A 12,194-nucleotide genomic window follows, 5' to 3' on the forward strand; every position below is an offset into this window, starting at 1 on the left:
TCTCAAAATTTCATAAATCTCCAGAAGTTCACTCCTGAGCCTCTTACCCTCCAGTTTAAACAAACCCAGCCTGTCCAAATTTCTGTCATTACTACAGCCCTCTGTTTACAGGCCCTTTGGCCCCAAACATTATGCCAAACTTCTAACCTTCTCTAAAGATCAATGTAACCCTTTGCTCGCACAGAGCCCTCCATCTTTCTTTCATCCATGTATCTATCTAAAATGTCCCTAATGTATCTGCCTCTACCAGTACTCCTGGCAATGTATTCCACACACCCACCACTCTCTGTATAAAAAAAAAACTTGCCTCTGGTATCCTCACTATATTTTCCTCCAAACAGCTTAAAATTATGCCCTCAATTAAGCCTATGCCCTCTTGTTTTTGAACTCCTTTTCCTTGGGAACACCTTATTGTTGCCTTTCCTGATGTTATACACCTCTCCACTGACACCACAGCCTCCTATGCTACAAGAAATAAAATGCCAACCTGCCTACCCTCTTCATTTATCTCTAATGTCCATCATACTGTACTCATCATACTTCTCAACCTCAAACATAAGGACAACCTTAACCATGAGAAGAATTCTGGTCTATCCCCAAAGAGGTGTGGCACCAAGTCCTTTCTGTAGCTGGATCTTTCTCTTCATGTTCTGGAGATCATTCGATCTGCCGAGTCTATGCCAGCTCTTGGAGCAATTCCATCGATTGAAACTGGTGAGTTCGTTCTCCTTGTAATCTATTCCCTCTTATAATCCCTTTAACTCCCCCCAACCCCCAGTTCTCTCATCACCTACTTACATTGGGAGAAGTTTACAGCAAGCAATTGACCTCTATTTGTGACATTAATCTTGTGTACGAAGAGCCAAAAGCATTGTTGAGAATCCCTACCACCCATCCCTCAGTCTTTGACCCAGGAAGGAGGTACAGGAGCATCAGGACTAGAACTCCCAGACTGGGTAACAGCTTCTTTCCTCAGGCTGTGAGACTAAAGAATACCCTGCCACCACCGAGCTCTCGTCACCAGGAGAGCTGTTTATTGTTTACCTATGATACACATTTCACGTGCACGTTGAATTATATTTTATTAATTTATTTGTGGTTATATTTTGTTTTATGTGCTGTGTGTGCACTGAGGAATGTTGTTTCATTTGTTTGTATATAGTATGATTACAATAAACTTGAAAATGAATTTGACCTAATTAATGAGCATAAACTAATGGACTGTTCTCCAAAGATTCAAAGTCCATTTTTTATCGAAGTGTATATGTAGTATACACTCTGATAATGTAGTATACAACTCTGAAATTCATCTTCCCTACAGAAATGGGGGAAAAAATCAAAAATTAGAGGTGCAAAGGGGCTTGGGAGTCTTTGTGCAGGAATCCCAAAAGGTTAATTTGCAAGTCGAGTTGGGTGGTGAAGAAGCCAAATGCAATTAGCATTCATTTTGAGAAAACTAGAATATAACAGCAAGGATGAAATGCTGAGGTTTTATAAGACATTGGTCAGGCCACACTTGGAGTATTGTGAGCAGTTTTGGCCTCTTATCTAAGAAAAGATGTACAGGTATTGGTGAGGATCCAGGGAAGGTTCACAAGTCTGATCCCAGCAATGAAGGGGTTAACATAAAAGAAGTGTTTGATGACTCTGGGCCTGCATTCCCTGGAGTTTGGCAGAATGAGGGCGAATCTCATTGAAATCTGTCGAATATTGAAAGGTCTAGGTGAAGTTTTGTAGAGGATGTTTCCTGTAGTAGTGGAATCTTGGATGAGAGGTCACAGCCTCGGAATTGAGGGACGTCTGGTTAGAACAAAGATGAGGGAAAATGTCTTTAGCCAGTGGGTGGTGAATCTGTGGAATTCATTGCCACAGACAGCTGTACGGACCAAGTCATTGGGTATATTTAAAGTGGAGGTTAATAGGTGGTTGATTAATCAGGGTGTTAAAGGTTAGAGAGAAGACCAAAGAAAGCAGCTGAGAGAAATAATGAATCGGCCATGATGGAAATGGCAGAGCATACTCGATGGGCCAGATTGCCTATTTTTGATACTATGTCTTATGGTCATTGGGACAGAGACATGAGATTGCAGATACAGTCGGCCCTCCTTATCCGCGGGTTCCGCATGCGTGGATTCAACCAACTGCAGGTCAGGAAAACCCGGAAGTTCTCTCTCCAGCACTTGTTGTTTGAGCATGTACAGACTTTTTTTCTTTTCATTATTCCCTAAACAAAACAGTATAACAACTACTTACATAGCATTTACATTGTGTTAGGTTTTATAAGTAATCTAGAGATGATTTGAAGTAAACGGGAGGATGTGCATAGGTTACCGCGGATCAGGAATCAAAAAAAATGGGAGTTCTCTAAGTCGGAACAGGTATATCTGGTATTATTTAGCGTTAGTTAGCCAAACGTTTATCTTAGTATATAGTATATATTTTACCTTTCTATGCATATAAAACACTTAAGAAATGTATGTATTTCAATATATTAAACCACTGCATTGCTTAGTAATAATTGTAGCTTTCATCGGGGCAGGGCCTTCACATGCTCCAATATTCTCATTTATTGTTTAAAATTGTTCTGATTGTAGCCTAATGCTTTTCCAATGACTGATGGTGTTTCACCTCTTTCCGATCGCTTTATTATTTCCAATTTGTTTTCAATCGTGATCGTTTTCTGGAACAGAAACACTGTGGGTGGTTTGGGGGGGGGGGGGGGGTCCGGAACTCCACCGGGTCCTAAAGTCCACTGCACTGAGACAGGTTAAATAAGGTCAGGAGCTCCGCAGGGTCCTAAAGTCCGCTGCTTGAGCATCCGTGCTTTTTGGTATCCACAGGGGGTCCCGGAACCAATCCCCCGCAGATAAGGAGGGCTGATTGTACCTGAAAATCTAAAGCTAGGTTTTAATCTTGGTGTGTCTAACCAATGGGCACATTGCTGGAGTATGGGAGGAAGCCAGAGCACCACACAGAGATGGGGAGATCACCAGCACAGGACAGGGCCCCTGATCTAGCCCCTGCAGCAGCCTTTCACCTTACTTCTCTCCACCCTGCAGGGAGGCCAAAGGGGGTGAAGGACCAGGACGTTTACATCTGCGATTACCGTCTGGACAAGTCTGCACACCTCTTCTACAAGATCCACCGTAACCGCTACCCTGTCTGTACAAAGTCGTATGCATTTGATCATTTCCCCAAGAAACTGACGCCCAAGAGGGATTTTTCTGTGAGTAATGGGGGTGGGGGTGGGCTTAGGTATGGACACGCTTCAAGAACGCTTTTTGTCTGTCACCTCTTGGTGCAGGCAAGATGAGGAATCAAAATCAGGTTTACTATCACTAACCTATGTCATGAAATGTGTTGTTTTGTGGTAGCAGTATGGTGCAAGAGGTAAAAGATTACTCTTAAGCAAAGGCAGATGAAAGATGACTTGATAAAGGTATACAAGACATTGAGAGGCATAGAGTGGATAGCCATAAACTTTTTCCTGATGTGGAAGTGGCTAATACAAAGGAAGCAGAGTGGGTGTCAGCTGGGATTGAGATACAACAGGCCCTGGAGGGTTTGATTATGGGGGCTGGGTGAGTTCGGACTATAGTGGGGAGACGGTGGTATAGGTGGGAGTGGGATAGTTGGAGATACGGGTTGATGTTGTGACACTGGGGATGTGGTGGAGTGGGTCCAGTTACAGTAGACTGTACCTTCATGCATTCCTCAATTTTAAAGCCATCTGCTTCTGTCCCCTTTCTCTCCCCCACTATTAGCCTCACTACGTACCGGAGAATTACAAGAGAAACGGAGGACGGTAAGTGGTGTTCACTGTCAGTCTGCTGAGTAACTCTGCTTGTTCCTCCATAGCGCCATTGCCTCTGGCACTTAAAACCCACAAACTTAACTGCAGGCAGCTCAACGACTGGTGAGTGCGGTGCTAGCATCAGCCTCCTCTCCAGTACCTCACTCAGCTGCCCCAGCTACCATGGGGGGTACCCACTGGACCTGGATCCCCGGAGTGGCCATTGCTTCTCCTTTTACTGTAAATTTACCCCATTGTGTGATGCCTTCCACAGCCCCTCAAACCACCCACTCCAGTGAGTGCTGCTGTTCCTGTTGCTCTTGTCGTAGGACCTATTAGGTGAGGTAGAGGTACTGTCATTATTTTTTAATCTCTCTGTTGACCGCACCCTTTGAAATTGGGGAAAGTTGTTCTGAGATCTGATGCCTGCGATACTTGGGAGCGGGGTAGGAAATGTTCAGAAGGATACAGACCAAATTCCTACAAAAGGGACTAGCTCAGGTGGGCAGCATACAAGAGTTGGTCTGAAGGGCCTGTTTCCATTCTTTTTAACCAATATCATTCTGTGAGCCTCCTGTGGGCTTCTATCTACATCGCGTCATTGGTGATGCAAGGGTATAATAAAAAAAATTTTAAATAGGCAGGCAGAGGCGTGAAGAAACATTAAGAGTTTAACTTTTCACACAAAGATTCTGCTCTGGAAATCCAGAGTAACACACTATATTCTGGAGGAACTCAGCAGGTCAGGCAGCATCTATGGAGAGGAATAAACAGTCAATATTTGGAGCCAAGATGAAAGGTCATCAGGCCCTGATGAAGGGTCTCAGCCTGAAAGGGTCAACTATTTCCATAGATGCTGCCTGATCTAAATTCCTCCAGCATTTTGTGTGTTGTTTGTGAAATTAGCTTTATTTGTCACATGTGCATCGAAGCATGCAGTGAAATGCATCATTTGCATCACTGACCAACATGATCCAAGGATGTGCTGGGGCCAGCCCAGAAGTGTATAGAGCTAAATAGTGCCTGAAGTTATGAAGGAGGGGAAGATCTGTAACACAGTGGTTATCACTGTAGCTTTTAATACCCACTGCTGCCTGGAAGGAATTTGTACATTATTCCTGTGACTGAGTGGATATCCTGCAGTGCTCCAGTCTCCTTTCTCATTCCAAAGATGCATGGATTAGGGTTAGTGAGCTGTGGGCATTCTATATTGTCGCTGAAAGCACGGCGACTCTTGTGTGCTACCCCCAGAACATCTTGGGACTGTGTTGGTGGTTGATGCAAATGGTGCATTTTATGGTATGTTTCGTGTTTCAATTTACATGTGACTAATTTCTTAACCCTCTTTACCCTGTCCCCCCCCCCCCCCCCGCCCCCCACACACACGTTCCGGAGCCAACCTAGCATGTCGACCGTTTTCTTCCACTATGTTCAGGCAGCTTTTCACCTGGTCAACAGTATAAGAACAAGTTGGTAAAGGCTCATCTGAGATCAGATGCTATTAAAAACATGATACCAAAAGTTAAATCTGTGCACTTGTGCTCAGAGTCTCACAGTCACCCAGTGGAGGAAAGTTGAGTGGCCGCCAATTCCACATGACATGTATCGTATTGTTGACCAGAGGACCCCAAGACTGGCCCACTAAGACAAAGTGTTTCTTTCCACAGATCTTCCTGGAAGTCAGACCGGACAAAAGTGCACTGCAAGGAGGTGGCCCCGGAGGAGGACCTCCCACCCCCCATCATCGAGGACATGTCCACCGCTCAGGAGCAGCCGGCCGCCGAGATGCCCCACCTGGAGGAGCAAGAGAGTGAGGGCAGCAACAGCACCTCCAAAGCGGATTGCAGCCCCGAGGAGAAGCAGAGGGAGCAGAGGGAGAAGCTGAACAAAATCCTGCTGAACCTCCTGGCCAAGATCCCAGGGAAGAATGGTGAGGCCCAGATTTGGATGAGGGAGGGAAGAGTGGGGAGCCTGTGGAATTGACTGGGTCTCTGATACTGTTACCAGATGGATGAATGGTGAGGCTTGGACACAGATGAGAAATTTTCCATTGATGGGGGAAAGGACAAGGGAGTGGAAGTGATAGAAATTTTCAGAAGGACTAGTGGGGGAGGGGGGAGATCCTCATTAAACCTCCCAGACACTGAAAGATTTGGGTAGAGCAAATGTGGTGAGGATGTTTCCGTAAGTAGGAAAGACTAGGATCCTTCAGAATAAGGGGACATCCCTTTAGAAGTAATATGAGGAGGAATTTCTTCAGCTGGATGGTGGCAAACCAGTGAGATTCGTTGCTATCAAGGGTTGTGAAGGCCAAGTCACCGAGTATACTTAAGACAGAGATTGACAGGTTCTTGATTGCAAGGAGTTATGGGGTTGCAAACCAATCAGCCACAATCACGTGGCAGAACAAACTTAATGGGATAAATGGCCTGATTCTACTCCCATTTGTCATGATGGGACAACTCTTTCAAAGGGGCAGTATGGACAGGTGGGGCATTACTAACAAGAGGGACTTGACAAGCATTAAGCGGTCCTGTGTTTGTGCCTCCCTCTACACCCCCACCCCCCAGCCATCGACGTGACATACCTGCTGGAAGAGGGCTCAGGGAGGCGTCTACGTAGACGAACGCTGTTGTTGGCTGAGAGCAGCCTCAGGAAGTGAATCCTCCGGGCAGGCAAGAAGAGCCTCTCTCTCCTCCAATGGGGATCCTGGCATCCGCCCTGGTCTGACTGCGTCCTGAGCAGCGAGGGAGTTGAGGAATGGGAGAACATCCTTCATGCACCACGCCACCCCCCCCCCCACCTTTTCCCACCCTCCCCACTTTTTCCCCCACCCTTTCCTTCCCTGTTTCCCAGACTCTCCCACTCCAGCCATTAGAAATGGGACTCTGGAGAATGAATTATTGAAGTGACATTGGAAAAAAACAAACAGCACTTGGATACAGTGAGGTGTTGAAGACCTGCAGTGCTCTTATAGTGTGTACAGTAGCCCTCGTATTAACTTCTGTGGGGGTTTGGGGGGGTGGTGGTTGGTTCGCTCTCTGGGTCTTCCGACTCCAAGGCAGCCAAATAAAAAGACTTTTTTTTGTGTGGGATGGGAGGGAGGGGTGGGGAATCTATCGGAGTCACCGCACCATCACACACAAGGTGGAGGGTTAGGGTGGGGGGACTGTGGGGGTGGAGGTGACGTCTGAATTAAACGTCGATACACGAGGAGCGTCAGCGATCGCTTTCAACACATAGGAGTGGAACTGGGGCTCCAATTTCTGTTTCTGTTCCTTAATCGTACGTCTGAATTCACCTGTGTGATTGTCATACAGTTTGTCCAGAGTGTGTATATATGTATATGGACTAAGAGGAGACAGCTGACAAAAGAGGCGGAGATGGTGGATGGGGTAGGGGAGAAGCTGGGGATGGGATGGGCAAATGGAGTTTACAATCCAAGTCCATGTTTTGCACTCAAAAAGAGTAACAGCAGCCAGTGTTCTGATTGACTACGGTACATGCAAGGGGAGAATTTCTCACGCACATCCTCCCTTCCGACCCAGCAGCAATAAACGGAGCAATTTTCATAAACGGCAAGGGAGTACAGCCAGAGCAGTGGGAGAGGGAACTTTAAAAGGAACGCATTGATAGCACTTAAAGAGTCTCCATGAGAGGAGGATGAGGGTCGCAGGGAGGAGTAGAGCTCTGTGTGTGTATGTTCTCCCCACCCCGCCCTTTCCCAATGACTTCACCGAGGACGGGGGACAATTCAGAGAGGAGGCTGCTGTAGCCCTGAACTGCACAGAGCAACTTCCTATTCAGAGAGGGCCCTCAGCAATGTCAACCATATAAGCTGGAGAGAATCCACAGCCTGCCAGAGAAAGTCCAGGTTACTTGGTGACCACCTTCCCGAGGGCAGTCCGTCAGAGCTCGCAGTAAGTTGTGCTATCGGTACTGTAGTGAAAGGGAGCAAGAGATGAAACACCAAAGAATTAATCATAAATCAAAGTACAATGAAATGTCTTGCTCCTGCGTTAAGTTGATAAGACACCTCAAGGGTTGGTCCCAGTCAGATCTCCAGCCATGAGGAACAAGTGCTACTGTGGGTTTAGTTTAAAGCTGTTTTGTTTTGCAAGGTTGTGTTTAAAAAGGGCTTGAAACACGCAGCCCCTGCTGTGGCACCCTCATTGCTAAGCACTAACCTGAAATCTTCATCTGATTGTCCCAGGAATGTTGGCCTCAATTTCTGTCCCCTTGCTACTGGGATCTTCCCTTCACAGCTCTTAAATGGTGTTGCTGAATGGGCAGTTGTAAATGCTGGATGTGTTTTGGTATTCCCTCCACACCCCTCCAAATCAAAAACAGGTCAATGATAGACATGACTTGGGTCATAGGACATCCCTCCTTCTTGATCCTCTGTTACTTAGTCTTGATGTCTTTAAGCTGAAGGTCACACAGGCTGCTAATCATTCAGCCTATCCCGTCAGTGCTAGCTAACTCTTTCATAGTGGTGCAGTTTGCCCCACTTGCTCACACTCCTTCCCCTATCAAGTATCTGTCCTCCATTTTGCTCCCTTGAGCACAGATTCTCACCATGACGGCCATCCATTCCTGCTCGAGTCAAAGGGTAACGATAACTCATTGACCAGATGGAAACTCGGAACCTTTACTTCAGACTGATCTTCACCTTTGCCGTTTTCTCAAAATCCACTCACCCCTAAACTAAAACCTGATAATGCCAAGTGGGTCAGGCAGCATCTGTGCAGATCTTGTCTGGTTCATGGCCTCCATCAGAATTCAAGGAGCATCAAGTTTCCATTTGCAGAAGTGGCGGAGAGAACAGAGAAGGAAAAGACTACGATTAGTTGTTGAGCAGGGAGGCCACGTAGGCTCAATGACAAGTGTTGGAGCTGACAGAAGAGAGAAGATGGTACAGAACACTGGAAATGGGAGGTTATATGTAGGATTCCCAGTTCTGTCTGGATCTCTTCTGGGAGATTTAATCATGCGGTAGCTTGTATCAGGTGTCATTGTGCCTGGGCAATATGTCATGTTATGAAATTACATTAATGACTGCATTGTAACTAACACCTGGGCCTCGAGTCAATCAGTGACTATCTCGCTCCTCCCCCTACCCCCATCTATCCCCTTTGTCCTCTCTTTCTCCTCCCTCCACCCCTCCTCACCCTCACACCGACTCTCCCTCCCTCCCCTTTACTTTTTCTCTTGTCCCTCACCCACCCTTTTTGCTCACCCTCCCTTCTCGCTCGCCCTTGCCCCCCACCCCTACATCCCTCTCTCTCCCTCAACCACTCTCTCTTCCTCCCCCCCCCCCCCCAAACAGAGGATATACTCGCGATATCTGGCTGATCAATGCCATTGCTGAATATGCTGTGGAGTCTATGTATCTAGTCTAGTTTTCGTGGCTCTGATTCCGTCCTTTCCAGTGAAGTAGTGATTTACTGTAGTAACCAACACAAGGAGACACCAGAGCCTACAGATGCTGGGAGGAGCTCAGTAGGTCAGGCAGCATCTGTAGTGGGAGATAGAGATTTATGTTGAGAGCACTCATCTGAACTAAAAGATTGGGAGGAGAGCGGCAATGTAAAGAGGTGAGAGGAAAGAGTGGGAGTGGACCCACACAACGCCACCCCTCACCTCTCCCTACTCTCTCAGTCCAGATGAAGGGTCTGGACCCGAAACATTGGCTGTTTCCCTCTACAGATGCTTCCTAACATGCTGAGTTCCTCCAGCCACAGTGTTCACTATTTGGTCTAAGTTGGGGAAACCAAAGGCTCATTGGGTGACTGTTTTGCTGGACAACTCCATTTACTCCACAGTATGTCACCTTGAGCCTCCAGAATACTTCATCTCACTCCCCTTTTCCTCAGTATCATCTTGAGAAACAAGACCTCATCTTGTTTGCTCTTTCAGTCAGTTTTGGTTTCCTTCAACATGTCATTCTCCCACTCTGTCATCATCGTTCCATCTCTCCATTCTCTGCCCTGTCCCCAATTCTCAACCCCGGCCTTTTCTGCAGTTCAGGATTCTCATTCCCAATTCTGTAGGAAACCAGCTGAGCTTTTACAGCACCCAGCAGATTCCCAGTTCCTGCTGGGTTCTGCATCTGGCTCTCCAGCCACACCACTCTTCTTGTGGTCTCACCACACGGGGTGTGTTTGGAACTCCTCTGCTGCCCTGATGCTTAACAGTCCAGATGCAGTGGGACCCGATCTGCCTCTCCATTTAACCCTATGACTGTTGCTTTTGGTCACGTACTTCTGCAGCATGCTGAGAAAGTCCCCGTGCACCGTTTGGACCCACCCAGTGAAACCCTGGATGCCCAAGTCACCAAGCCTAATGTTAGAGAAAAGAAGCCAGAGGGAGATGGTTGTACACCTTGTGATTACTGGCAGTGGGTCACAGTTTAGGCAGTGGCAGCTGAAAAGAAGCATCATCATGTGTACGCAACTCAAAAGGGAGGTGTCCACTTGTGCACGGGGATGCCAGTTGCCTCCTCGGCCTGTGCCAGCTCCACGCACAGCGCACTGGAACAGCCCTCGCCAACGTCCACTTCCCTGTGCAAAGCCAGTGTGAAAACCATGCTTTTTTTGCTATTAATAATGAACTAAAAGTAGACAGGAAAGAAAAATGAGGAAAGCCACTACATGAGCAGTATTCAAAATAAAGTATTTGTTGTGAAGTTAAAAAAGACATTCGCGTAGAAGTAATAATAAGACACTACGTCTGTGTTTTGTTGAACTGTACAGTGTAGTATCAAAACCCTTCCCCTTTTTAACTAAAAAATTTTAAATGGTTAAAAAAATGCTTTGCTTTGTCCGTACGTAGGCTTATGCAGACCCTCTCCTTTTCAGAAAGTAAAAAGAAACAAAAATGACGTGCCAATGTGTACATATCAGTGTGTGGTGTCAACAATACCATTGTCACATGTTCCTCTTTACATGGACCAACTCTGTCCTCATGTACAAATGCATTGCGTCAATCCCAGTGGAACATGTTCATCCCATTCCCCGCCCCACTTTTTTGTGTCTCAAAAGCAGAAAACCCCTTTGAGATCGTATTTTATTAAAAAAAATGAAAAAAGAGAAAGATTGTTTTGACTATTTTCTTACTGCGTGGCAACGCTGTACAGTAGCAGAAAATTTGAGTATATGATACTCAGTACATCATTGATAGGAGTTTTGACAGGTCTGTAATATTTTCATTTTTGTCTCCTGTAGACATTTCATTCTTGGTAATAGTGTCAAACACTAAGAAAAAATACAAAAAAAAGTTTATATGTAGAAGATACACTATGTCTGTCATTTCCCCTTTCTTTACTGAAAGATTAAATCATGTTTTAGACAATCAGTGAATAGGTAATGCCATTTTAATTTCTCCTCCCCTCCCCCCCACCCTTTACCGGCATAAAAAATGATGACAGGATTTTTTTTTAATGTTTTTTTTTTGGGTTACTTTTTAAAAAAAATTACAAAAAAACACAAAAGTCACGGAATCGCTGTTTAAAAGCACTACATTATTGCAAATAGATATAACTATAGTCTGCATGGGTGTAGGCAGTGTGATTGTTTGCTGAAAAAATGCTGCTAATATATTTACTTTTTACAGAAGCATATCTAATAGATAATTGTTTTGACTTTAATCTTTGTAAATTATGTATTACGAATTTTAACGTTGGATGTAATTGCATAAATCGCTTGTATCTCAACTTGAGAAAGTCTAGTATTAAATGGAGAAACTGTTTTTTTTTCTTAACTGTGGTTTGTGAGGTTTATTTCTTTTTCTTCTTCTTAACCCATCACCGTACTGAGGCATTGGCTGCCAACTGTAGCTCACCTGAGTTCCCCATCCTGGGCAGAAGGTTGATTGGTCCTGTGGCTTCCACTTTCACCGCACAAGAAAATCCTTCCTCTCCCTGGGATGATGTCTTTGGAGCATTTGTTGCTGTGTCTGTACCTCTGGGATTTTACAGGATGCGGTTGCTAGCATCGTGTCCAATCATCGGAGATCAACTTGAACCCAGTCCTCGCCCTCTCCTCCAATGTAAATCCTCTGATTGCAGCTGCAAAGACCAGTGTTGCAGGTAGTAATATTGGAATAGTTTTGGCACTCAAGTGCTGATGATCCCACGTGATAGCAGCTGAGAGGACTGGGAAGTCCAGGTGAATCCTGAATAAGAAATGCTTTCTATTTTCACTAACATTTCTTTAAGTTAGTTTGTCCATGTCAAAAAATACACAAAAAATCACTCAATGCTGTACCTCTGTTATTGTAATGGTAACCATCAAAGGCACATAAGACTAATCAGAAAGGATAGCTATTAAAGCAGCTACGGTGATGCAATTTAAGAAACACTTGGATAGGTACATGGAGAGATGGGGCTTAGAGATACGGG

At 45.5% G+C, this 12,194-nt stretch overlaps 1 protein-coding gene across 2 annotated transcripts in view; it reads left to right on the top strand.

Moving 5' to 3' along the window:
* ash1l (ash1 (absent, small, or homeotic)-like (Drosophila)) overlaps window positions 1-6,881 on the top strand; it is a 374,764-nt gene extending 367,883 nt beyond the window's left edge. For both annotated transcript variants that reach the window (XM_059980070.1, XM_059980071.1), the window contains 4 exons: window positions 3,060-3,226; window positions 3,765-3,805; window positions 5,461-5,723; window positions 6,364-6,881. In XM_059980070.1, the coding sequence (XP_059836053.1) occupies window positions 3,060-3,226; window positions 3,765-3,805; window positions 5,461-5,723; window positions 6,364-6,455 (563 nt within the window). In that variant the 3' untranslated portion in view covers window positions 6,456-6,881. The remainder of the gene's footprint in view (window positions 1-3,059; window positions 3,227-3,764; window positions 3,806-5,460; window positions 5,724-6,363) is intronic.
* The last annotated feature ends 5,313 nt before the right edge of the window (window positions 6,882-12,194 follow it).

This window comes from Hypanus sabinus, chromosome 9, assembly GCF_030144855.1.
Source record: "Hypanus sabinus isolate sHypSab1 chromosome 9, sHypSab1.hap1, whole genome shotgun sequence".
NCBI lineage: Eukaryota > Metazoa > Chordata > Chondrichthyes > Myliobatiformes > Dasyatidae > Hypanus > Hypanus sabinus.